We start from the raw sequence: 27,898 nt of genomic DNA, 5'->3' as shown, positions 1-27,898 counted from the left end.
TTCGTGATATTTGATTTTATAGTCGAACTGGCGGTCAAAATAACTCTTAAACACATCTTTAAAATACTTTTTTAGTACAATATATAGGGTGTGGATCGAACTTACAATGTATTGGAAATATGTGTCAATTATCACTGTATCATGCTCCTTCCGACCCTTTAAAACTTGTTGATAGTGATTTGTAATCCTAATCCATTAGCCTAATCAAGATATCCTTTTCGTATGATTTTTAAAATTGGAAATTCAGAAAATACCCATCTTTCAATGAAGAAGATAGAGGACAAAATTGGGATTTCACAGCAAATTATAGTACATCAGCATTCAAAATTTTCACCCAGGGAAATAAATGGATCATAAAGTTGATAATTAGGTTGGCATGATATGCAATAATGAGGTGTAAAGTGAGTGTCATTTTGTGTTTTTAAGCAATAGTGGGAGTTTTCAAATTTTTATTTAATTTAATTTGAAAAAAGGTGTAATGAATCAATGAATCATATATATATATATATTTTGAAACAAATCATATTTATTTCTTAATTCAAACAAAAAGCTTCTAATTTTTAAAGAAGGTCACTAATGTTTTAAATTAATCAATGATATTTCTTAAGTAAATTTCAATTAGTTAAGATATACATCTTCGACTAAAATGTAAAATTAATTCATATAATAATAAAATACCCCTAGTAATAACATAGAAGTGATTTTTAAATATTTTTTTAACCATATGCGGGATGAAAATTCAAACATTTGAATTGATGATAGATGTATTATTTTAAATTTTTTAACAGTTAGAAATATGTTTGGATTGAGAATTTTTTTTTTTTTTTTTTTAAACTGAATACAGTTTATCTTTTCCTGGGATTATAAGACAGTATATTAAATGAAAATATTTAAAAAAGAAATTATAGTTGGAGTTTTATTTTTTCTGAGTACAATATGGTTGGAGTTACTGTAATTAAAGTTTATACTGTATAGTGTGTAACGTACTGCATTTGGCGACATTTATCATAAAAGCTCCAAGGGTCTAAAGTGCCAATTAATGGAACGTGAAATTATTAATATATAATTATTCAACCACCGCTCTTATATTTAAAAACTCGTGAGGAATAATTAAAAAAAAAAAAATTCTTCTGAAGGAACTATAAAGAAAAATCTAGATATTTGTGGAAATGAGGATTCAAACTCGTGATTTTTGGTTCGAGATGGATGCCTAAACTAAGTTGAACTATATTCTTGAATATTACTTGACAAATTTTGTCAATTTAAATATAGTTTAATTAGTTAAGACATTCAAAATTTGTTAATATGAATCGAAAATGCAAAAGAGAAAAGGTAAAAGTTTCCAACTTAGAGTATGTTATTGACTCAACCACAAATTTGTTGAGCATGTCGTAGAAGGAGATATCTAGTGGAGCGTTCTTCTCGGATCGCTCCAGTACGATGGATCAAGGGGTATAACTCAACCAATTAATACATGAAATAATCCTTTTCAAGATCCTCGATTAATCTCGAAGAAATCTAATTAGGGTTTGAACCTATTCCTTTTAAATACTTTTAATTTACTTGATCTTTTTGTTTACAAGTGAGTCAATCTATAATTACTTATCTAATATTTACCAAAACCACCATAAATCTTGTTTAGTAGGAAAATATTGTTCCATTATTAAATTCTCATTTTACCTCCCCAGCAATATAATTAATTTTGTAAATTAAAATTGAATAGTAGAGATAAATACAATCTTTTTAAAAAAATAATATTATTTATTTTTAGTTCGACAATAAATAAAATATATAAAGGAAAAGTTCAACATGTAAAGTATAAATTTAAACTTCATATATTTAAATAGATAAGATATGCTTTAGAGAAAAAAATAAGAATATATATATTATATATATTTTGAACCTCGCCAACAAATAAGAATATTGATTATCTAAGAAAAAATAATAATAATTATATGTTATATATTAGAGGTATATAAGGAAGGGAATTTGACATTAGAGCCTATTATTTAAAAGGGAAAACTATAAAATTTATTATTAATGATTAAAATACGAACTTGGAAATCCCTAGGTTTGCGGTGTGGAATTGTTTGCTTCCTTGATGCGACATTATTTTCACTGACATCCCCAGTCCTACGTGGTAGATTTGTCAGGCCTACGTGGAACACAATCTTTACCCCCATAACCTTACTTGGCATCAAACCCAGGAACAAATTCACTATTATCACCATTTCTTTATTTTTTTTTTCCTTTTCTAAATGCTTAATAACTAAAATGAATAAGACAATTTCAGATTTTTCTCCCAAAATATCCCGATATCATTGTCATATATTAATTACACATCAAATTGATTAGCTCCTATTATAAATCATTGCCACTTGAAGAACTTTTTTCTTTTTGAAACTATTGCCATTTGAAGAATTAAATTAAAAAATCTGCTGTTTTCTAAATAATACAACCCAAAACATTCCATTATTTATAATGTGTTTAAACAGTACAGAGAAGAACAAAAAGAAGGAACAAAAAAATGTGATCTATTATATTCCAAATTCCAATGACTTCCAAAAAAACTGTCGTGTAAATTTCAGAGAATAACACCCGAAAAATCTCTACTTCCAAATATGTTATTTTACTATTATTGTTTTGTTTCAAAGATGCAAAAACGAACAAGAGAAATAGAAGAAGAAGAAAATCCATTATCAATTATCAATCTTTCCAAATGGGTTCATCGTGGAATGAGAGAGAGAATAAATGAACAGAAAAAAGAAAAATCTTCACTTTTTTTCCCACAGAAAAAGGTCCTCTGGAGCTGTTCTTGAAAACTGAAATCAAAGTTTCCTTTTTGTGCCTTACCCCCTTTTTCATTAAAGGCGTGTGCGAGTAAGTAATTAGCTCTGGCGTAGAATCTAGTTTATCCTTAAACCTCCCTCCATTTTTCTTTAAAAGTTTAAAGTTTAATCCTCCCTTATTTGAATATCTTCTTTGTCCCACCCAGTTTTTCATCTTTTATTTACTACTCTGCAGAAAAGAAGAACAAAAAGAACAAAAGAACCTCGTTCGTTTCTGGTTCTGGGTCACTCGTATTTCACAGGTTCGCTTTTCGTAATCCTCTTTTGCTTCTGATTGATGGGTATCTTTGTGTATGATCAGAATCTGGAAAAACGTGGTGTTATTTTAAAAATTTCCCACTTTTTGGGTTGTTTCTTGGTCATCTTTTTTTCACTTTTTGCTGCTTTGTTGTGGCGTTTGATTTTCTTGTTCGGTGGATTTTGGATTCATTGTTCCCTGTTGCTGATAACAGAGCTTTGCTTATCGCTCTTGAACTGGACATGTCGTTTTTCCACGTAGAATTCCAATCCTCTTGCTATTGTTCTGTGCTGAATAGACTGTTTTGGTTCATTAGAAAGTGATGGAAAACAAAAAATTGGTAGAGATTTTTGAGGCTCGACGATTCTTCCTCCATGTTCATCTTGTTTTGAATTTTGATTAAACCGATTGCTTGGCAGAGGAGATTTTCAAAATGCTTTGTCGGTCAATGGAGGTCAAGTTCAGAGTGTAACCATAACCATTTCTTTTTCTTTTCTTCTTTTTCTGTGTAATTTTTCAGCTTTAGTTTGGTTCCTTCTTTGCATTTCTTATCTTTGGTTTCTCAATGCTGCTGCTGAATTAGGCTTCATTTTTCCATCTAGCATCCCGTAGTAATATTTGTATGAAGCTGAAGAATCTGATGGAGAACAAGCAATTGGATTTCAATCAGCCGTTTCTTTCAGTGAGGCGGTTTTCGTCCACGGAAACGTCATCGAAAGCTAACGATATCCCGGGAACGGATAACCGCTGGCCGCCTCTTCCTGTCTATAAGTCGGAATTGAAATCTGGCCCAGTAAGTAATCCGGGGAATGTTCCTTTTCTATGGGAACATGCCCCAGGAAGACCCAAGGATGGAAGAAAGTCACAAACCATAGCTTTTAAACCTCCTTCCGATGGCCCGAACCGCGCCCCCGGGATGTCTTCAGATTCAAAACAACAGCGTTGTAGCAAAGGCTCTACAAGTGGAGCAGCTACTCAGTCGTCCACAGGAGGGGATGCATTTCCTAATCCTGACCATTTCCCTTCTCATAAAAACATAGTTAAATTTAGGACCCTGAAGGAGAGGATTGAGAGGGATTTAAGTTCTGGTTCGGAGGATGGTCATGAGGCTTATCTAGAAGCAAATGACACGCTTTCTAGGTCCGAGTCGTTTTCGATGAGCTGCAGCGTAACTGGTATGAGTGGATTGGATGGAGGCAATGTTAAACCATCGGGAGCGTTCGCAAAAGATCAGCAAACTTGCGACTTCATGATGGAACGATTCCTGCCTGCTGCCAAGGCATTGGCTTCAGAGACACCTCAAGTTACTTATAAGAAGCAAAGTGTTCAAAAGGAGCAGCAAAGAGAGACAAAGAAGATAGTAGAAATGGATAAGGAGCACCGAGCAAGTTCACTACCGATGAAGTTTCCATATCATGCTCCTCCGAATCCACACGACAAAGAAATTAGCGAAGATGAAGATAATAATCTTGATGAATCTGAATACTCATCTGCTAAAACTTGTGGTTTGTTCACTCGTTTTTGCCTGAGAGGTTCCTTATGCCTTCTACACCCAGTTCCCGGGATGAGAATGCGAGGCTCCGCTGTTGCTTCAGCTCATAGAGTTCAGAATGGCAATTTAACTGATAGTTCTTGTAACAGCATTAAGGTACTTCAACACTTTTTTCTTGATTCATTCTATGTTTATCTTTGGAGTTTTATCATGTCAAGTCCTCTGAGTTTTTGTCTGGTCCCATTTGCATAGAATCTAAGAATTGAAGAAAAACCACTTGATGGGAACCGGATGGTTGAGCTACATGAAGAGAGTAGTGTGCTCAGAGGCCGATTGAATGACCCGAAAAAACTAAAGAAATCTCTCGTTTCTGAAGGAAAAGTTTTTCCCACTGGCCCAGAAAGGGTCAAGAGTTTCAAAGTGCAGAATGAACCGCATGGCAGAGGACGGAGCAAATTTCACGAATTATTAGCCAATGAATCATGTTTGGAGAGCCCAGTCGTCGTCGAGAAAACCTTGTATGTAGATTCTGTCCACAATATGAAGTATAAAAGCTCAGATTCAAGCCCTGCGGATAAAATGGGAGTAAGAGATCAGTTCTTGATGGCTGATTCTGACAAGTCAACAAGAAGTAGTGAAACTAAAGAAACACTTCATTTGAATTCTTCATCTCAACATGTCCAGCCTTCAAATGCTGAAGATGGAAACAAAAGAAGGTTGACATCTAAAAGTATGGAGTCTATGGATTCATGTACATCTTATTACGATGCAAAAACAAACTCGAAGGGTTCAAGTTCGGAAGTAGATCTTATTCAAGATGCTATGGTATTACCAAAAGCAAAAGTGGTGGATGAAAGAAAAGTCGATTCTGCAAGCGAGCAATCAGAGAGGTCGGGCAATCAAGAGAGTTTAGGAAGCCTTCATCATAAAAAATCAAGTCAAGAAGAAAGCTCAGATGACTCTTCTGAGGATTTTGCCTCATTTACAAGTTCAGAAACCTCTTCTAACAATAGGGAAAAGTTCCATTTAGAGAGCAAAGTGCCAAAGGGATCAGATGTTGAAGAGAATTATAATGGCCATGTCCAGGACACAATCACATTGACAAGCTCGAGACGCACAGCTCGAGGAAAAATCGATCTCGAAAGCACTCGTGGCCCGAAAAGTTCCCTGCCCATTTCTTCACAACTTGCACTTGCTCCACCTCTACCGAAATCTCCATCCGAGTCCTGGCTTAAACGCACGCTGCCAACCATTACGTCGAGAAACTCGGCGCCACAGTCTAGTACTCTTGCCGCTCGCATTTATGCTACAAGGCAAAACACTGTATTCTGATCTCAAGAGGGAAGAAATTGCTGAAAGTCCCCTGCTTTGGTTTGATGATGGAGTTATGATCAAGATCACAAATGTAAATGGTCTTCTTGCTGCTCCCATTTGTGTTAATTTTGTGGAGAAGTCAACATTGTAATTTGTAGCAATTGTAAAGGGAAAAAAATAGTGGTCACAATTGTATACGCCCAACAAGTTATTTAAAGAGAGAGAAAAAATTGTGAATCGGCTTCTAAATGTGATTACTAGTTCTAAGAATTTCTCTTGGATAGAGGATGATGAATTTACTTCCATGTTCATAAAGAAAAATTATGCTAGCTCTTTAAATTTTTGGACTTAACTTTCACCCCTTTCTTTGCAGAAAAAAAAAAAACTTCATTTTGAATTTATTTTTTTAAATGCAATTGTGACTAAAATTAACATATCTTCTCAAAATCAAGTCAACAAGAACATAACTCAACATTTTAAAGTATTTTATTCATTATTTTGTTCATTCTTCCTCTTTGAAGTAAGAGGTTTTTAAGTGAACTAAAAAAGTTGCCTTAATTAAAATGTTTATCTAAAATAAGAAGAATGGGCTGAAATCATTGGAAAGGTCATATTCACCCTCTTGCTTTCTAATGGACAAATCCTCATCTTTCAACCAACCATCGCCCGTGCCTCCAAAGTCAAAACTATATACTCTATTATTAATTTTTGCATATATTTATTATTATGCTTTTTCTTTTTCTCCTTTACCCATGCTTATCTATACATTAATTCCAAAAATGATATATTAATTTTTTTTGGTCAACATAGACTTCTAAGAATATATATATTTTAAGGGATATATCAGCTCAATTAGTCGGTGTAAATAATTTGTTCCAATCTCTCCTCTTTAGTTAAACAGAGCTCTTGAAAATCATATAATTTATATTTATTTCTGTCATAGTCCTCGTTGATTTTAAATAAAACTATTTTAGTCATAACTTTTAAAATATCTATTTTTCATCCATAAACTTTTTTAAAAAATAACGATTTTGATATTTGCATTATTTTTTAATATATACCTATACTGTGTTATTTTTATTTTATTTATTTTGAGATATTATATTGCGTTATTTCATGTATTGGAAGCAAAACTATAATTGGAGAGTAGGGTGAAAAAGTACCTAGATATTTTATAAATTTACAAATGAAAATAGAAAAACAAAAAATTTAGATGTAAAATAGATTTAAACCAAAATTATTATATACCAATGACAACTAAATTAAACCACCAAATTACTACTACTAATAATAATTATTATCCTCCTTATATATTACCACTTTTTTTAAAGGGCAACAGCTGATGTATCATGGAAAATATCCACCGTTGAATTTTCAACTAAATTTCTTTTACAAGCAATAGTGAGAGTGACACATACAATTAAATTATTGGATATTTTTTGGGAAATTTCACATCTATCTAACATTTTCTTTCAAGTTATCAGTACGGAAAGTAATTTTCTATTAAGCCTATAGTGTTATACAGTTAACTAACGTGGCATTCACTACAAATACTATAAGTTTTGGGTGTTCATATAAATTATAACGCTTGAAAATATTTAGCATTCAATAAATTTCATTAAGTGAAAAATTATGGCAAGGCCAATTCTTGCTACCGCCGGTGATGGCTTTGGAGATGTCACCCTTTCCGGTGGGTTATTTTTGCTTTCTATCATCTTTCTATCTATCTCTTTCACATCGATGATCATATTTGTTTGCAACGATTCTCGTGATCTTCGAAAGAGAAGAGATGATTGCGGTGGGAGTTTCGGCTGTGGAGGCGACGGATGCGGTGGCTGTGGTGGTGGGGGTTGCGGCGGCGGTGGGGATTGATGTTTAATCATGTCTCGCGCTATTTTGATGGAATGCTAGTTTAATTTTATGGATGTATATAAAATATGTTCTGTTTCCTTTTTTTTCTTTTTAAAATCATTAGATGGTCTTTTTTATATAAAAAATACTGGAACCATTTCATTTCAATAAAGCAGATTATAAAGGAGAAAGAAAGGATAGAAATGTCATAATTATAAAAGAGATTTGATTTTGATGACTGTATAGAGTGAATGTACCTTCGTATCCTCCAGAGTTTGAAGGCATGATTTTAGGGAGTGAGTTTGATTTTAGATGAGGCTGTCATGATGTAGTTATCTTCTATTTGTTGTGTGCTTTTTTTTCTTCTTCTTTGATTTTATTTGTTATATGTGTATCATGTTAATTACTATGAGATAAATAAATATTCATATGACGTACTTAATATAGATTTAGACAAAGCTAATGTTATGGTTATGATTCGTTTATTGAAGTATTTTTTGATGGTGAAATTATTTCAATATGATTGATAATAAAAACAAAAGTTATTGAGTTGTTCCATAATTAAGTTAGCTTAATTAACTCTACATCAAAATATCTCTACTTCTTCGAAAAGAAGTAGAGATATTTCTGTGATATTTTTTTTGTATTGATATTTTTGATGAAGGCAGATATAAAGTTGGGAGAGTCTAATATTCTTATCCCTATCACTAGAAATTTATGCGAGGGGGAAAAAAAAAAAGACCATCGTGAATATGTGAATCGCACACGTATGTATTCATGCGCAACACGAAATTTATTTAAAGTTATCTTTAGGAAAAAATTTGTAATCAAGCAATCGGTTAACTATTTTGTTTTAATCAAAATTTATTTTATAACAATTTAGATTTTGAAATACCTTTTATTTTCCTAAAACATCCGTGCATAAAATAAATAAATTTGACGAGTGATAGTCATTGAGTCATACAAACCCCCAACTGCATACTCCCAATTTGGTGTATCTTACCGTCCAACTATTATTTAAAAAAAATGTCATGCAATTGAATCTAGTCCTATATAATATTTATTATTATTATTATTTTTTGAATAAGGTGCTCTCTATAATTAATTAAAATATATTTTGATTCCTAAATTTTGTTTATTTATTTTATTTAGTTCTTAAATTTTAAAATCTTTATTTTAGTCTTTGAACTTTTCAATAATAACTTTTTTGATGCTTCAATAAAAACTATTAGGGTCTGTAAGGTGATTACAAACAAAGTCACACATTAACTAGAGAAGAAAGTGATCATATATATTAAGATAGACAATTAAGACCTTAGAACAATATTAAAGTAGACAATATCATATCATATTGTGGAGTACAAGGGATGCGATGGGCAGCACCGTTGTCCTTAATAAAAAAATATTTTGATACTTGAATATTCATATGCATATTTTTATCTATGATCTTTTTTTTAAATAATAATTTTGGTATCTACATTGTTTTATTGTTAGCATTTATATATCGAAGTGAGCATGCTATATAGAGCGGGGTAGATATTGACAGCAATAAAATAGGTATTTAAAAGTTACAAACCCAAAAATTTTACCTTTTAAAAGTTCCAAAAGTTCTAAGATAGACGCTTTCAATGTAGGATTTAATAGAGGAAAATGAGATTTAAATTAATTATATAAAAAAGATTATATTCGTTAAGTAACCATATTTTCTAAAGGGCGGTTCGTTGTTGACGGAAGATCCACATTTGAATGTTCTCCTAAACTTATTTTGCAAGCAAAGAGTGTTCCCATACAATTAGTTAATCAATATTTTCCTGGAAAGTTCACCCCCGACTCTTAGCGTTCTTTGAGAAAATTAATACACAGAAAATGTGACAATCATTATAAATACCAAACCTTCTCTTCAAAATATACATCGTTCAACAAATTCTCCTGCGCAAAAAATGACCCGATCAATTCTTGCAACCGATCGCGGTAGCTATGGAGATGTCGCCTTGGTCAGCTCTAGCGGGTTATTTTTGCTTTCGGTCATCTTTTTATCGATATCTCTCATATCAATGATCGTATTTGCTTGTGGAGACTCTAGTGACAATCCTAAGAAAAGAAATGGCGGTGGAGGTGGAGCTGGTGGAGGTGGAGGTGGAGGTTGTGGTGGTGGCGGCAGCGGCGGTTGTGGTGGTGGTGGCGGAGGGGGCGGAGGTTGTGGTGGCGGCGGCGGTTGCTGATTCTGAATTTGATATTTTGTCTACAAAATATATATGTTATATTTGTGTGCTTTTTTTTCCCATAGGAAATGCTCTTTGATATTAGTAAATTAATATACTAAATTTCTAAATTAATTAGTAGTTAATTACTCAATAAATTGAGATTGCGAATGGAGTTAATTTCTCAATAAATTCAGATTTTTCTTCAAAGGAAGTTTTAGGCCACATCATTTTGCTTCTATGGAATTTGGTTTTGTGAGTGTACATTCTTAATATTCCTACCACCCAAAGTAATAGCTTCTACTTTCTTAATTATGTATTTGTTTGTATTTATTTAACTTTTTTATTTTTTATTTTGGGTTCTTTAACCTTTAAAATTTTCCTTTTATCCCTCAACATTTGTTAAAGTTCATGTTTAAAGTTCTAGGCTGTAAAATTTATTTTTCCTAAATCATCTATTTCACAAAATTTTGTGGAACTGAGTGTCAATGCATGGTATTCTTGGTAATTGGTAGAAACTACATAGAAAAAATTTCTTATTCATGAGATTGAAAAAGAAGTTTTGAATTGTACTCCACGTCACAGGTGAGCATAGTTTAGTAGATAAGGTAGCTATTATATGTATCTTTTTATTTGAAATTTCGATTCCCACTATCCATTTTTGGTTAACTTAAAAAAAATTACGTGCAAAATAAATTATTTGTCACTCCTATAATTGATGGGATAAGAATTTTACTTCATAATATAAAGAAATGAATTCCTTTCCCTAATGTAAATAATTATTATAAAGAGGTGATTTGGATTGTACAAAAGAATAATGGAATTTCTAAAGATATAATTTCATTTACTTATTTCTTTTCAATATTGTAATGTCAAACTGATAAAATGGTTTCATGTCGCCGTCTTTTTCTCACGGAAAATCCACAATTGAATTTTCCAATAGATGATATTAGAATTTATAAAAATCAACAATTGAAATCTCCTATGTTGATATTAGAATTTAGAAAAATAAACAATTGAATTTTCCAATAATTATATAATCATTTTCAACCAACCATCGCTTTTACGAGCAGCAGAGGTGAGACATTTGTTCTAAAAAGGAAAAAAAAAAAAAATCGCTTGCAATTAAAATGGTGTTTGGTTAACTTATAGGGTATTTGGTTATAAATAAAAATTATTTTGAAAATAATCAAATTGATTCAATATATTTTTATGAAAGTCATTTTATTAAAATTATTATTCATCAAAAATCACTTTATGATAATTTCGTAACTCCATCCGATAAAGCAATTGGAAGCCTTGAGTACAATCTACCTTGAAGAGTCTCACATTCAAATTTTATAGAGATTCACTAACGTAAGTCACACGACATCTATTTTAGAATTTAAAAGAAAAATTCTTAGATGGGAGACATCCATGCCCACCTTTTCAAGGGTAAGAAACATTATTAATTTGTCAAAAATAAAATAAAGATAAGATCCAAATATAATTTTCTTTATAAAGGTTAGAACTGAATTTTCAAAAAGTTGAAATGCGAAATTAAAATAAACCCTAAAAAATCTTTATAAACTCAAACCGGCCGGCGTTGTGAAAGTTGCTCGACTACAAGAAAAGAAAAGATGTGTTGGAAGTACAATTCTGATCTTATGAAATAAAATTTTAAGAGTCGATGAAACACAAATCACATTATAATGGCAACTGGGATAAGATTATTTTCTTAAAAAAAAGACCTAAAAGCACCAATTTTTAAGTATCATTTTGTTCAAAACAGAGGATGAAGAAACACAAGAGAAATGGAGTAAAGAAATATTAATGTAAATTTTGCTTTCCATTAAGAAAAAAAATGATAAATGTTAACTTAATGGACATGATCATGAGAGGACACAGAGTAGTTACAAGATCTCAGGTAGCACAGATCAGAGCAGGTTCTTAGCCTAAATTTTTGTGTTGCATTGGTCAGATCCTAAAGTAGTGAGGCTTTGATTTTGAGGTATATTTGTTTGATCTCCAGAGTGTTGTTTTTTGGTGTGGTGATGGTGTGGATGAAGGACTAGAGAGAGAGAGGGAGAGAGAAAGTAATGTATCGGCCATCTCTGATCTTCTTGATGTAATATTAATGCTGCTGCACCTGCACCCATCTTCTTCTTCATCTTCATTGTTATTCACCATCGCTCCACCACCATTTTCAAAGCTTTTACCACCTAAACTCAGCTGTAACTGCAACTTCCAAAATCAAATATTTGTTAACAATCAGTTTGTAATCATCTTTGGAGAGCTACTTTTCTACTTTTACGTTCTACACGTAAGTAAATATTGAGATATCTATATATGAATTAAATTTATCTAGTTTTTGGGTTGAGTTGTAGTTTATTCATCCGAGCGAGAGGTCCTTGCACTATTATTGCTCTTTATTTATTATAATTTTCATATTTTTTCATCTTTACCACCAAGAATTGGTAATAAATATAAATAATTTAAAAAGAAAAATCAAAAGAATTTTAGATGGAGTACAAGCAAACAAAGTTCTAATTGTACGTGTGTGTGTATTTGGGGTTTTTTTTTTTTTTTTTTTTTAAATTGTTTACGAAGGACTAAAAATAAACTAAAAGAAAAATGGCAGTGTTTTGGTTAAAATTTTGAGGAGTATTTTTAATATTAATTTTTTATAATAAAAAATGGTTTTAAAAGTTTTAGAAATAGATTAAATAACTTAATTAGAGTTTGAAAAGGTCAAGTCTTTGAGTTGGGAAAATTTTGGATAGGAATCCACGTCTAAACTAATTAATTTTTTTTGGTTAAACAATCTATTTCTAGTTGTTATGGAACAATTAAACGTGTTTGAGGAAATCTCAAAACATACCTAAAATCTCTTAGTTATAAGAAAGTGTAACATAGTATTCTAATTCAAACTAGTTATAATAATAATAAAAAAAAATTTGCTTAAACTAAAAAGTATATACTGTGAAACTCACTCTTACTATTTAATATTCTAATTCAAGCTTTGCTAAAAAACATTTGTCCAAAAAAGTATTTCCATCCAAAAATTTCTATTTTTTTTTTTAAAAGTCATCTTAAACTCACTCTAAATCAAATCAAGAGTTAATTAAGAAACAAACTTACTTCGGTGGAGGGACGTTGGAGGAGGCTACCGGAGTCGAAGCAGCGGCTAAACTCGAACAAATTAGGGGAAGATACAGGTGGAAGGGGATGAAGATGATCATGGTTATTGAAGCTTCTGAGTTTAGGGGTCCATGGAGAATTAGATAGCTGCAGGATTTTATTATTATTATTATAAGGTTGAAAATGGTGAGCCCTTGTAAATACTTGCTGCGGCGGCCATTTCTTGTCCTCAAGGAATCGGCTTGGCCTAATGGGTGGGGTTCTTGATATCGCGTTTGCCACTTCATAAATGTGACAACTTTGAGGTGGGACTGTATCTGTAGATATGATCTTCTCCATGTTTGAACAATAATCTGTGCTCCATGAAGAACATGCCCTAATTGCCAAATACAGATCGATAATATTTTTGTAAACTGAAATATTCAATCTCTAATTTTCCAAATCTATTACAACATGGCCGCAATAATTATAAGATATCTGGTTAATTATAATGTATATCTCTACCTCTAACTTCTTTATAAGAAGTCGAAAGTTTGAATTCCTACTTATATCACATTCTATATATAAAAAAGCGTGAACTTATCAAGCCACGTTGATAATATTGTTGACATCTTCACCTAAATGACCTCTAAGAGGAAGCAAGAGATGTCGGAGTCATATGCTCACAGTAAATAGAAGGAACGACGAAGGATTGAACCTCCGACTTCTAGAGGAAGAACAAAATGTCTTGACTGTTGAATTATACTTATGATGATTATGTGCTATATGCTCATTTCTTTTTCTCCATTTATAATTTTTCTCGAGCTATATGTGTACATATATACGTAGATTTTGTTGTAAAGAATTTGGGCATATTTAGAGAGAAAATAATGGTATTGGGTTGAGTTAAATACCTTGAAGAGTTAGGAGGTGGTCTGAATTGGTAATTAGGCTTTGTGAAGTGTGAGAGGAAATTAGTTGCATTATTATTGAGCTCTCTCAAATGTCCATGATGGTGATGATGATGATTCAATCTCTGGTACATTTGCACAATCTGATTTCTTCCAAACATTGTCTGAGACAAAACTGCACATTATAATTAACCATAAAAACAATAACAATAACAAAATCAAATCAACTCTTTCTAATTATTTTTATATATGTCCTCTTTCAAATTAAAGCAAATTAAATGATTTTATTTTTATTTTTAAATTTCAGTGTCCAGTTTGTTTATACTAAGGCCAAACACGTCCCTAATAAAAATACCTCCCACAATTACGTTCATTCTCGAATAGTTATGTTTTTTAAAACTTTATTTAAATGTTTGAAATGCTGTCTATTTGGGTCGTTTATACTTTGGATTTTGATTTATTTTGGTAGGTACACTTACAATTTTGATTCATTTTGGTAGGTACACTTTCAATTTTGATTCATTTTAGTCATGAAACAATTTTAATTTTTGTTCATTTTAGTCCATGATTTTTTTACTAAAAAAAAAATGATATTTTGGTATAATTTACAAAATTTTAATTACATAGATTTTTGTACACCGTAGAAACCCTTTTGATACAATTTTATGACTAAATTTTAAGAAAATTTGTGAAAAAAATATCACGCTAAAATTATGGTAAAAAGAAATGAGATGAACATGAAAATAAAAAGATCAAAATGGTTATTTTTTAAAATTAGAGTACCAAAAATAGGCATTAACACTAAAATGAAAAAAATAAAAAATAAGAGACAAAAAATAAACTAATTAATGGTGGGAAACTATCTTGCTCATTTCTAAAATGTTGGGATTATGCTCCAGTCCCCAATAAACAGGTGTAGGCATGCAATTGGTAATTTTTCATAGTCCTTTAATATAATTTTGTAGTTCTATTTTGGAAAAGTTTTTATTTCATTTTCTTGATCTAACAAAACAACATTGGTTTTTTTTTTTTCTAATAATGTTTCCATTAAAAAAAACAACAAACAAAAATGACTCTTTGCAAATGAATAAAGCTTAAAATATATAAGAAAATAAAGGTCGGTTTGTTTAGATCAGAGCAATAAATACCATTTTATGGGGAAAAAAAGGAGAATAATTTTTAAATAATTTGTAAAAATTAAAATCATTATCCATATATATATAATTAAACTCGTAGTTTAAAAAGAAAAAAAAACATATCGAAACAACTTTTAAGAAATAGTTATGGATCATATTTCCAATCATTTGTTTTTTTTTAAGAAGAAAATTATATTAAAACCCTTTGTTTTATGAACCTCGAAAAGGTAGAGAATCCAGGTAGGTATTAAATTAGAAACTGTACCTTGTCCAGTCTCATCCAGCTTCTTACTTCGATACATCTACATTCACAAATCCAACATATAAATTCATAATCAAAATCCAAAAAAAAAAAAAAAAAAAGAAATTAAAATGCATGGGTACCTGCAAATGACTCTTTACATGAGCAATGCTGAGCCCTCTAACATTCATCAACTGAAGAACCAACTTTGGAGTTGCTCCTGCAAATTCAAGATTTTGATCACCAATATCATATATAATATTATATGAAAAATACTTAAATACCTTATCATTAGGAGTTCCTATTAACTTTCTGATATGAAATGTTAAATTTAAGGGTCTAATTCTATAAATGAATCCTACAAATTAAATATCTTTGATCTAGTGGATAATGTTTAGTAACATATATTCTTGTTAAAACATAAGCATATTCCAAAAATTGTATACAAACTTTGAAACCAAACCATAACTGGTTTTTTATTTATCACTTTTGGTAAGGATCTATATTGATAAAATAAGGAATCTAACCGTAGTTTATCTCATGAATATTGATCATGGGTAGTTCTTTTAACTCATTGATCTTGGTTGGATTCCATTTTTGGATCGGATGCTCGTTTGAATATTTTAGATTCAACAGAATAAGAAACTAGTTAGAAGGGGTGTTATCAAACACTCTCGTGGAAAATGAAGGACACCGAGAGAACGTGAATTTGATTTTACCTTTCGGGAAACAAGAAAACGGTAGCATCACTAAACGGGGAAAAAATCAGTAGGATCGGAGTGGAAATGGAACAAATATATGCATAAATTAATTGGGAGGCTTACTTTCTTGGCCACCAAGTCTTTCAACAGCATTTACAAAGGCAAGGTGAAGATCAGGAGTCCAACGAAGCCTTGGCATTTTGGACCTCGAATATTTTCTAACACTTCCCCTTCTCCTCTCTTCTTCTTCTTCCTCTTCCTCTTCTTCTTCTTTCTGATCTTCTTCTCCACATCGGCCACCTGATGATCTGATGTCTTCCTCATGATCTTCAATGGCGGCTTCTTCATTCAAATCAAACCTCACAACTGAACATGACTTCCCACTACTCCCTTCATCTTCTTCTCTCCCCTCTCCTCCTCTCAACATCATTTTATTTAATTTCCCTCTCTACACCTGAAAAGTATATATATATAAGATCATAATATAATTAACCAAAGTAATTAATAATATATATTAACCCTAGAACTAGAATTGCATTGTTGTTTTGTTATTGGACATCTCCAAATTAAACAGGCAGCTGTGTTCATTAATTAAATTCAACTTCTAAAGGGCATCTTCTGTTCTCTCATAGTTAATTATTGGGTCAAGGAAACTGCAAAAATCTGAATAAAAATAAAAATAACAACACCAAAAATCAGAAAATTATTGAGTAAAAGCATATATAAGAAGCTACGTGAAACTACTTTAATAGGCAGATAAAATTAGTACTTTAATTCAAAGCATGAAAAGAAAAATCAAAATCAAAATTTGACACTTACCCCAGATAAAATCAGAAGATTTGTACACCTAAGGATCGATCTTCAAAGAAAAAACTACACAAAAAAGCAACACATGGAATTCAGATTCAAGATCATGAATAATGAAGGAGAGAGGAAGAGAGGATCCATAAATATGAGAAACCCACCAGATTAATAGAATACAGAGAAATATAACACCCACCATGGATCTATCCAACAGGAAATGAAGCTGTAATCCAATTTCTTGAAATTGTGTCTGAATTAATCTGAATAATCATCAACTGAGAGAGTGAGAGAGAAGAGGGAAAGGTTTAGGAAGCAAAGAAAAAAGGGATTTGGTGGGAATTTGTTGGAAAATGGATGAATGTTGTAGCTAGAGAGATTGACAAACAAATACCAAAATATTCTTGCTACCTCATTTAATATATATATAATTTTAGGACGAAAGCCTCAGAGGAAGACAATGGTCGGATATATGATGCCCACTTGATCAAGTTTTTCTTTTTTTACAATTGCAGTCTTTGTCAATATTTGTCATATATAATAATAATAATTAATCATGTCACCTGGAGGATGGCGCAATGGCAAGTGTCTCGGGGTTATGGTATCACCTACCATGAGATTTTGGATTCAAATCCAATGCTGGTCACTGTATTGTTCGGCTAGACAACGAAGAATTTCGATTATAGGAATTTACAGCGTAAGCCACGACTAAAATAAAAATTTAAGGAAAAAAAATGTATGGATGGGTCTCTTTTGGAAGTGTCAAAAATCATGTGATCTCTGTAACCCTTTTCTGAGTTCGATTGTTCTCTTTGACAGCTTGTTTTTGTTTCTCTTTGTCTCGTGATGATGTTTAATAGTTGACCTCTGCATTCTGCAACTAGGCCCCTAAGCCACTGCCCCATCTGTTTTTGTCTTTACAGATACATTAATATTCAATATTTTTATTACCCCTTTTAGCTTCTCTCGATTATTAATTACACTAATTATATATATTTCTCTTTTTATCTTCTAGGGTTCTACTAGCTGTTTTCTAAAGTTTTGTTTTATATATTTTAACTCTTCACTCAACGGCTAAGAGAAGACTGCACTCTCTCACTCTCCTCCACCAATCAGAATATGGTTGTGATTTTATATTGATGGTAATTAATAAGTGTGATTAAGAAAGGGTAATTATCAAGTTATCTACTTTTCGTGATCATAAACTTATGACTTGAAGTTTTGAACTTGAGACCTTTAAGTCGGTATTCTAAGAATTTCAAATCTTATTTTATAGGTATATATTTATATAATATCATTTTATCCGTATTGAATATTATAAAAGGTCCGTACACAATAGGCCTCATGAGATACGAGGATGAATTCTCCATCCAAATTAAAAAAACAAAAATGATCTATCAATATCCAAGATTAATTAAAGTAAAGTTGGTAGGTGAAAATTAATTGGAACAAAAGTATTAATGGCAATCTGTGGTCGATACATATTTATTATAAGTGAGAAATTTTTGTGTTGTCCAAATTAAAATATGTGTGATTTGTTTTTCCCTTTTTCCTATTGTCCAAGAATTTACTTTCCAAGGCATCTTCTAAAGAATTTCAACATTTTGTCTTTGCATTTGGCATAAGACCCACCCCCCTACTTGTTTATTATATATTTGCTTTGGAAAGAGAAATGCTGTCTGAAAACCCACAGAGAGAGAGACAAAATAATAATAAAAAAATATTAAAAAAATAATAATTATTATTAATCTTTCCTATAAAGGATTAGGTTTAGCTACACTACAAGACACCTAATTTTGACTTGGATTTTTGTGAGCTTACTTGAGACACCCATGCACCAAAGAGGGAGACTTCATATTTAAAATTAAGTTTAAATATATTTTTTATTCGTATATTTTAAAAATATTCACTTTTAGTTCTTCTACTTTCATTTTTTATTACTTTCAAAATCTTCGTGTTGGGCGTGTACTTTAAGAAATGACCAATTTTGTTCTTATTTGTAAAATTTTATCACAAATTTTACGTACATTGAAAACTCTTTAATACAAAGTCATGGTAACACATTTGATCAAGAAATTTAGAAAGTGGAATGTTATACTAAAATTATAATTCGCAAGAAATGAGATAATAAATAAAAATAAAGAAATCAAAATAGATATTTCGAAAGTATAGTGACTAAAATGGATAAAAGTTGAAAGTATTAAGAATTAAAATAAGGCACGAAGAATGAAAATAAATCAAATACAAAAGTACTGTGGAATAAAATAATATTTAATTTGGAGAATGACCAATTAATTTTAAAATTGGAATATTAATTAGTTGCTATAAATATATTTTTAGGGCCTAGAGGGAGATGTGGGCAATTTGTAGGTAGTTCATTAATGAAAGACAAATATTCGTAGAATTAAAGTGAAGAGTTGTGAGAGAGAGGGAGAGAGAATTGGGACTCGTGTGGATGGACAAAATGGAATAATTTCGTATCTCTTGATTGAGATTAATTAATACCTTAATTTACTTATTTGGTGATTTATTACGACCCAAAGTTGACATTTTCCCTCTTTTTAGTTGCAATTCAAAGCACTTCCCAAGCGACAAAGGAATCTTTCTCGGAATCAAACCCCAATTTATCAGTTTTGGCAATATATATATATATATATATATACACTTCCAACTTGGAATTAAGATTATACTTTGTTAAGTTTTTAATAATTAGTTCCTATTCTAAACACGACATCGCTTAATTTACTCGATCTACTAACTGGCCATAACTTTATATTTACTGATCAAAATTTTAATCTAAGTTGGTTAAAAGATCGGGTTAAGTTATAAGTTTAGTTTTAAACTTTTATGTTTGTTTCTCTAAATAAGTTCTTTTTAACTCTCGACTTTATATCTAATATATCTCTAAAATTTAAAAAAGTGTATGATAAGGTCCTTAAACTTTCCGGTATATCTTATAAGTCTTCAACAATTGTGTCTAATTAACCTTGACCTATATTCATCTTTTTTTTTTTTTGATTTATAGACCTATTAGACACAAAATTGAAAGTTTAAAATTTATTCGTAAAATTCAATTTTATGTCAAATAAATTCGCTTGATGCTTTTGATTAAATTTGTAATTTAACAAAAAGATTTTTAAAGTTGGTTTTTTGCGATGTGTTGTTAAATCAAATACCATTTCCTTCCAAATCAAGAGCAAAAGAAGAAATGGTTTGAACGCCTCTTTTATACAAACTAGTTTGTTACCGTGCGCGATGAACATTTATATATCTAATATGATACCGTTTATAATTTTATTAATAATTAAAATTAATTCATATTATTTTCGTTCACAGAAGTGTTAATCTTTTATATGTTAACCTACCCCTTATTTGTATTTCTTGGCGTTAACTTTTCATGAAAAGGAAAGCTGTTATTATTAGAAATTAGTAATTTACGGTGGTTTATAAGAAATTTTAATGAACTCGAATTAGAAATTACAAAAAAGTGTAGCACGAAGTGTTGGTGAAGAATGGTGGAAGAAAATGCCTATTTATATTAGTGGAAGGATGAAAAAGTTACAAATCTTTTGAAATTCTAAAAGTTTTGAAATTATATTATTAATAATTATTACTGACAACCATTAAGCTATGCATAAATTAAATAACAACCTTTTAAATAATTAACTTTTTAGATTTCATGTAACTGTTATAGTTGATAATTAATTAATGATTTTTTATTGACAATTAATTAATTATTTTACTATTCACCATTAAATTTTAATTGAATGTTTTATAATTTTATAAATTTAAAAAAATATATAATGATCTAAAAATGCTTTTTCAAGATCTCTAAAAAACATGATAAATTTCTTACAAAATTTAAACATTTAATGAAAAAAAAAAAAGCATGCGCCAGCATTTTAAATAAAATAACATACTAATACTAATTATAGGAACATTAACAAATAATAATATAGCAATTATAAAATAATAAAAATAAAATAAAAGTAATAAAAATAAAAAAACTAAAAACTAAATCAATACACACATATTTGAAGATATATTTATCTTGTTAGACAAACATCATTATTTAACTTCATCAAAGTAAAATTGTAATAAAAAAACTTACGCACCAAGATATAGATTTGACATATAACTTTCGTGTCGACTTTAACGTATCAGGTATGTCTAGAGTTGCTTTCAAGATTAGAAACTGAGAGCAAGAAAATGAGAGAACTAAAAATAAAAGAAAAATATAGCTCGATGTTTGGTGATAATGGTGGAAGATAATGTTTATTTATATAGGTAAAAAATGAAAAAAGTTGCCAATCTTTTAGAATTATATTATTAATTATTACTAATGAAAACTATTCCGCTCTTCATAAACTAAACAACCATTTTTGTTACATATTTTAACTTTTTAGATTCCATATAATTATTATGGTTGATAATTAATTAATTATTTATTATTGATTATTAATTAATTAATTTACTATTTACAATTAATTTCTTTTTCTTCCCAAAAAAAAAAAAACTATTTACAATTAATTTTATGTTTGGTATTAAAGAAAGGATATAATGGTTTAAAAATACTGTTTCAAGATCCTCTATTTTTATATATAGTATAGATAATTTTTCTAACGTTAGCTGATGAAATGAAATTAATTATTGAGAGCACTAATTTTATGGGCTAATTATTTTTGCCTGGTGGAATAATGTCTCATGTAAGGATAATTGATCAGATATAATTTTGAAGTGTGTGAGTGTGAGATGGGAAAAAAAAAGGAATCTAGTTTCTGAGCATTGGCAAAAGAGCCGCCGCAAACAATGCCATTTTGTGAGATCTCAAATTCAGAGAGTGAGTCAGTGCCATTGTATTTTAGAATGTCAGTGTTGGAGATCACATGTCCATGTTTTAAGGAAGAGTAGGATCAATCAAACCTTTTTTTTTTTACTATATTCAGGCATACCCGCCCCCACCGGCTGAATACTTTAAATTTCTGAGTCAGTATGATCAGGAAATTCTATGACCAACCTAGCTACCGTTTAAGGGTCTCTTTTTTTTCCCTTTATATTGTAGCCAAAAGAAGAAAGGGTCAAATGAATTTCCCTCTTCAATCGATTTGATCAATTTTCATTCTGATTCTTAGTAAGTGAACCTAAATTCTCAAATCGAATAATTCCATCATGAACACTTATGATTGAATAGCACCTGAAAAGTGAAATTACCGTGCAGTTAGGAGGAGCCACTGCAATTATTCTCATCCTTCAGAACAAACCATAGGAGAAAACAACTTTAAATTAAAATTCATCTCGTAAACTTGATAAAAACTTTCCTCTTGTTCTTGGCAACTAAAAGGTTCACATGAGAGCCATTCACGTCAGACCTTTTTTATCAAATTCTGCATTTGTCTCTCCATTATCACCTGTGGACACAAAACACATTTAACAGTTACAGAAAAGGATATAAAAAGCATATGAAACCAGCCAAACTGGTCTCACAGTGATGAGTTCCACATCCTTGTCACCTAGTGCATTTCACTAAGGACAAAACTTCCTAATTGGACACAGCAAAATTCCTACCACCACCATTAAGATTTTGACATGTTTGAGAGAGAAAATTTTCTTTTATTTTCTTTCTTTCCCCACTCCCATCTATCAAAATACTGGTGGTGATCTGCTAACCAGATAGTTTGGGAGTTTTATCCTTTTACCAAGTCCAAATTATAGAAGAGAGGAGGAATATTAATTAGGCCAACAAAGCCTAACAGTAGGATCTGCAATAATCTAGTTGTCCAATGAGAACATGATTTCTAAGTCGCATCATATCATTGTGCCCATTGCCCAACTTCACTATGGTTTTTGCCTGCCGAGGGCAATGGTGTGAATAAACCGACAAGGCACAGCCAGAGGCCGGAACCCATTCTCCCACCTGAAATTCAAATTATCCCCACAGAAGCAGATTAGCAACTAAAGCGAGGTCGATAAATGAAAAGATTAATTTGGTGCAATGCAACATGTGTGCAAGCCAAATATGCCCAGCTAATTCAGTCGATATCACTATTTTAATGACTATGAACAACCCATATACCGGAATTTCGCTCAATCATTCATAGTTAGACGATGCAATTTTTCCAATGCATGGTACAACTAAAACAGGAATACTGATCAAGTTCTAATCACAGGTCCCTTGTACAGCCCTCTCCGGATCACAAAGTTGTCGGGAGGTTGAAATTCCTCTAACCAAGTCACTTCAGAAACTGAAACTCCATCTCCATCCAATTGAAGTTCACCTAAATTCCAATAAGAAGTGTGTAAGAGACACCAAAAATTAAGAGGAATAGTATTACGCAAGAGTTCACCGATGGACAAACAAGTGGAGAGGGGGAAGCCATAATGATGATTGATGAATCACAAATGGTATTACCAGGAAGATCCTTTCTTGGGGACTTCCGGAAATAAGTACAGTGTCGTCCATGTTCTGATGAATAAGGGGGAGAAAGGATGTCAAAAATAGCACAGGGTGTGATGGCTCTGAAGCTATGGATATTGCCTCCACTTGTGGGATATAGAATAGTAGTTGGAGTAGGTGCAGTCATCTCTGTATCTTTGACAAGCATTGCGGGTCGAGCTGCGAGGATACCAATTACTGTTAGCACTTAAATCCAAAAATGAAAAATAAACAATTATGTGCATCTACTTCAAGAGGAAAGGTACGGGAGTTGCAACAATTAAACCCTAAACAATAAAGTTAATAGAAACTTTTCCAACAGCTTCTCAAATACGAATGTTTCAAGTCTTATCATCTCTCTCCAACATACAATCTTAATATCTACACCTCCATAAACACCCAGCATCAAGCGTGAAAATTCATCAACTAAAGTTAGTTTTCAGAAATCTGGAACCACTAATTTGGATATAAAAGTAAAACCAAGTGAGTATACTCAAATAAGTCTTCCACGATTATTGAGACATTCCATGAAGACGGTCACCAACACATGGACCTCCTCTTTTATTTTACCAATCTGCCTAGTCATTAATGCTGATTCGTGAAACCAAAAACTCTTATTCACACTTTTATCTATTAAAACCTGACACTGTACATTTTGTCGTGCATTTGCACATACATAAATCAGGCTGAAAAAAAGTGATGCCCAGGTTTGAAATATAAAGAAGATTAATATTGTACAAACATACAGAGTCAGACTAATGATAAAAAAGTTGAGGTGGCAATGTGGCATCGGTGTTGGCAATCTCGAGGAGAGGAATTTAACCTTTTTTCCCCCATGAGTCAGTTTAGAGATCTCCTCATAAAAGGGGTTCTTCATGGCATGTGTTGATTTTTAGTAAATATAGTGTGTATGAATACGGGGGTTTACTTCTAAGTTCTAACATAATAATACCAAGAGGAATTGCCCCTGGGAATTTTGTGTACAATGCAAGAAAATATGTGAGGAGCTTTTTACTAGACAAAAAGAGTAAGGGAGGTCCACAAGTTTATGGAATGATTCATGGTTGCTGATAAACCATGAAAAATAACCTCCCCCAGGTAATTTCAGATTCCCTGTACAAAACATGAGGTTGAAAATCTTTGAATCAAAGAAGCAAGCCACTACAATTCATTTCTTAAAAACCCAGTGTATGATTAGGAAATTGGGAGGTCGATAGATCTTCTTCTGGAACCCACAAGCTGAGCCACTCTCCTGATACACTATCTTGGACCTCAGACAGCACCTCTTGCAATTATTACTTCCTTTCTGAAGATAGGCTTCTTGCTATAACAATCATTTTTCTTTAGCCACGCGGGAGGGGTTGATGTTAGGAGCCTTAAACATGCTGAATATCATTCAAATAAGACATCCTAATAGCTGCAATCACCTAGAATATGCTGTCTATGTAAAATAGAAGTGGAAAACCAAATACCATTTGTTCCTTCACTGCTCTTATTTTGAAACACTATGGCTGCCTTTTCCACAAGAATTCAACAAGGCGTGGTATTTCCCTCAATCTGTTTTTCTAGCTCTTTAAAAACAAAAACTTCTTATTGCCATTCTTTAAATGGAAAGTCAATTTTTGTAGGTAAATTTTATCCAGGGGATGGTTTGGCATTGGCTAGAAATAAATCTTAGAATTTTTTATAATTTACAGGGGTTTGGAGGTTTGGAACTTTATGCATTTCAAATTCTCTTTCTGGAGCTCTTTCTCTTTTTATTTATTTTTATTTTTTGTAATTGCAATTTTTTCCTCATTAATGCCAATTGGATAAAGTTTCTTTAATCTCTTGGCTCATTGGGGGCTGATACTTTGATAATGCGCTGTACTCATGTTCTTGTTAATGAAGGTATGTTTCCTATTAAAAAAAGTAATTATATGTTCAAGCAGACAACAGTTTCATGCCCCAAGATAAGCCACTTCCTTTTTAAGAACCAAGAATAAAGCAGGAGATAAATTATATCTTCCAATTACGTTGATTCTCTAGATGTGTGTATATCGAATCAATAAATCAACATAATAAAAACTGAGGATGAGTGACAATAGTGAGTAATGGTAACAAACCTTCTGAAAGATCATCAAGTCCTGGAAAATCAAGCCAGTCATATGACTTGACATGTAAGGAACCATAAATTAGTTTGCTCAGCACGGTCATTCCAGGATGGTTGTGAAAAGGTATGATAGAAGTTGGTGGCATACAGAAAATTCCTATCTGCAAAAGAGTTCATAACAGTGAATTTCACTTAGTTCTTACCATCTAAGGCAAAGCCCAGTTGTTTCCAAGAGTAGAGCAAGTATATAGCCAATAACTAATTATCAACGGTTATATTTCCAATAATAAAATGATTAGAAGATATATACTTACGGAGAAGCTATCACCCTCATGCAAATGCAAGTATTTAATCGGTGGCAATGATTGCCGTCTCCCATTGCGTTCCTGCACAGGTTCCGACCAATTACGAACTACTTGTGCCTCCTGTTCAAGGCCTACATCAGAGGGCTTGATTTTTTCTGCAAGCATATTGTCTATGATTAAAGGTGCAAAACTACCAGAAAATAGGCAAATGTAGCCATGATGGGCACTGAAGAGCATGATACAACATTCAGAGAAAATAAATTGTAGAAATATCTTTAGGTATATTATAGAAGAATAACACAAAGATAGTATTTCTGAACATCAATCTTTTGGAATTTCCGGTTGGCCCCACCCCACTATCTCATGTAATGCGTCCTACCCTCCTCATTTTAAGCCATACAGCAAATCACATGAACCATCAATAACTGCATAGTATTTCCAATATATGCGGGTAAGTCACTCCGCTTCAAGCCACGAACCAGATTACTTGTGCCAACGTATTTCCTATCTATGCTGTTCAAGTCATTCCATTTTAAGCCAGAAACGAGATTACCAGAACAAACAGAAGTGCCTTATATTTCCAATATATGATGCATAATTTTCGGAATTTTCAGAATTTTCATAATTTCCATAATACTAACAAGTAAACAGCTTAAAATCAGGAAATTCAGAAGTTCACTTGGCTCGATGACACTCAATGCACTAATTGAAGATAATGTAAGATAATTGGACTTGCAAGCCATTTTAGTACATGCCAACACTAAAGTAACCAAATCATGGACTAATTGTAGAATATTTTCATCATAACCTCTACAGTGTGAATTGTGATTATCCTATAAACTAAATATCATTCAAAGGTAATTGCAATTGCACCAAAGACTGTGAAAACTAGTAATTTCCATTTCATGTAACATCTTAATCAAGATCTTGAACAGTCAAATAAGACAAGACAGAAGGCTGAACTGACAATTGAATGCTAAATGGAAACCATGGTGTAAACAAAAAATCATACCTAACATAGCGCGAACTTTTTCTAGGGCTTCTTCTGACACAGGTCCATTAGGAGACAATGCAGCTTTGCAAGTATTATAAAGTCTCTGTATATAATATGGCATGACGCAAAGACGGTACCAACTTAACTGAAAGGACCCGAAGCCAGTAAGCTGATAACGTCTTCACAAGAAGTTTAAGAACTGCAATGATAAAAACTTCTATAGGGTGGTAACTCAAATGTATTCTGCATATGAAACCAACAGCAATAGATCTGCATGGCAGTGGATCCTCTCTTTAAACATTACTCATCAGCCCCTAAAAACGATAAAAACAAGTGACAGTAAGTTCGAAATAACAATACCTCTGCAGAATATAACAATGTGTTTTAAGTAAAAACAACCGTCCGAAGCATTTTTTCCAACCGGAAGGGAACAATAAAATTCATCTAGTAATCATAAGCTTTAGAAACAACATAACCAGAATGAATTATTCAATGTACTAGTTATCACTGCTGCAGCTAAGATGGTGCAGGAAAAATAAAAGGATTAGGAAACTGAATACCGTGTTTTTCGTTTTAATGCGAATCAATAAATCATATGCTAAGCACGAGATACCCCATGTCCTCTATCATTTCCAATCATATTTCAACATCCAATACAAGGGCGATATAGAGAAAAGTGGAAATTAGTAAATATCTTGGCATAGGGAAAAATAGAAAACCTCATCGAGGATGGAAAACCCATTTCCGATGAAGTATAAAACAATTAAACCGGAGCAGCAAATGTCAAAATTCAGTTGGAAAGCACATGAACAAAAATCGAAGTGAAAGACGGATTTACAGAGCAGGTACTATAATTGTGGGCAACACAAACTTTTACAGAACCATAATCCGAAAACGCCGGCGATGAGACCGAAGCGGCGGAAGGAAAATAGTGAGGAAGTGATTTGAAAACTAACAAAGAATGAAGTAGTCGGAGGATTTCAAACCTGAGGAGCTGCACCGAACCGGAGGGATCGCACGCAAACGAAAGAATTAGACGAAGGAGAAAGAAGATGACAGAAAGGCTTTATATTACGTCATTATTGCCTCTTGTTTTCTCTTTTGGTTTATAAATATTTTGCTTCTCTCAGGATTGAGCTCTTCCTTGGCTTGTCTCTCTTCACAAAAACCTCACCGCTGGCGCCGTGCCTATTTTTTTCATAATTTCGAACACAAATTGTTTTCAGTACAATATGTTTGG

At 31.9% G+C, this 27,898-nt stretch overlaps 3 protein-coding genes across 6 annotated transcripts; 1 reads left to right on the top strand and 2 right to left on the bottom strand.

Moving 5' to 3' along the window:
- The first annotated feature begins 2,668 nt into the window (after positions 1–2,668).
- Positions 2,669–6,142, top strand: LOC111017968 (uncharacterized). The gene is made up of 4 exons (XM_022293872.2): positions 2,669–2,880; positions 3,025–3,091; positions 3,690–4,735; positions 4,832–6,142. Exons 3-4 carry the CDS (start codon positions 3,710–3,712, stop codon positions 5,909–5,911), a joined length of 2,106 nt encoding a protein of 701 aa, XP_022149564.1. The 5' UTR covers positions 2,669–2,880; positions 3,025–3,091; positions 3,690–3,709; the 3' UTR covers positions 5,912–6,142.
- A 5,612-nt stretch (positions 6,143–11,754) lies between these two features.
- LOC111018097 (uncharacterized) lies at positions 11,755–17,238 on the bottom strand. Of its 4 annotated transcripts, none has more exons than XM_088120543.1 (8): positions 16,999–17,238; positions 16,853–16,906; positions 16,157–16,487; positions 15,476–15,552; positions 15,357–15,393; positions 13,959–14,130; positions 13,066–13,441; positions 11,755–12,168 (listed from the first exon to the last, which is right to left on the bottom strand). In XM_088120543.1, the coding sequence occupies exons 3-8, from the start codon at positions 16,461–16,463 to the stop codon at positions 11,902–11,904; spliced, it is 1,236 nt and encodes a 411-aa protein (XP_087976669.1). In that variant the 5' UTR covers positions 16,464–16,487; positions 16,853–16,906; positions 16,999–17,238; the 3' UTR covers positions 11,755–11,901. The 4 variants fall into 4 exon arrangements, with proteins under 4 accessions (XP_087976669.1, XP_087976671.1, XP_087976670.1 ...); XM_088120545.1 differs by having other exon boundaries at positions 11,755–12,162; XM_088120544.1 differs by having other exon boundaries at positions 17,034–17,238.
- Positions 17,239–22,779: 5,541 nt separating this feature from the next.
- On the bottom strand, positions 22,780–27,807 carry LOC111018102 (2-aminoethanethiol dioxygenase, putative (DUF1637)). The gene is made up of 6 exons (XM_022294053.2): positions 27,645–27,807; positions 26,677–26,972; positions 25,674–25,819; positions 25,373–25,520; positions 23,244–23,447; positions 22,780–23,109 (listed from the first exon to the last, which is right to left on the bottom strand). Exons 2-6 carry the CDS (start codon positions 26,777–26,779, stop codon positions 22,985–22,987), a joined length of 726 nt encoding a protein of 241 aa, XP_022149745.1. The 5' UTR covers positions 26,780–26,972; positions 27,645–27,807; the 3' UTR covers positions 22,780–22,984.
- Positions 27,808–27,898: the final 91 nt, after the last annotated feature.

The sequence above is a fragment of the Momordica charantia genome (assembly GCF_013281855.1).
Source record: "Momordica charantia cultivar OHB3-1 chromosome 2 unlocalized genomic scaffold, Mcharantia_2.0 BLBB01000002.1, whole genome shotgun sequence".
Lineage (NCBI taxonomy): Eukaryota > Viridiplantae > Streptophyta > Magnoliopsida > Cucurbitales > Cucurbitaceae > Momordica > Momordica charantia.
This window is presented reverse-complemented; position numbering and strand designations above follow the sequence as displayed.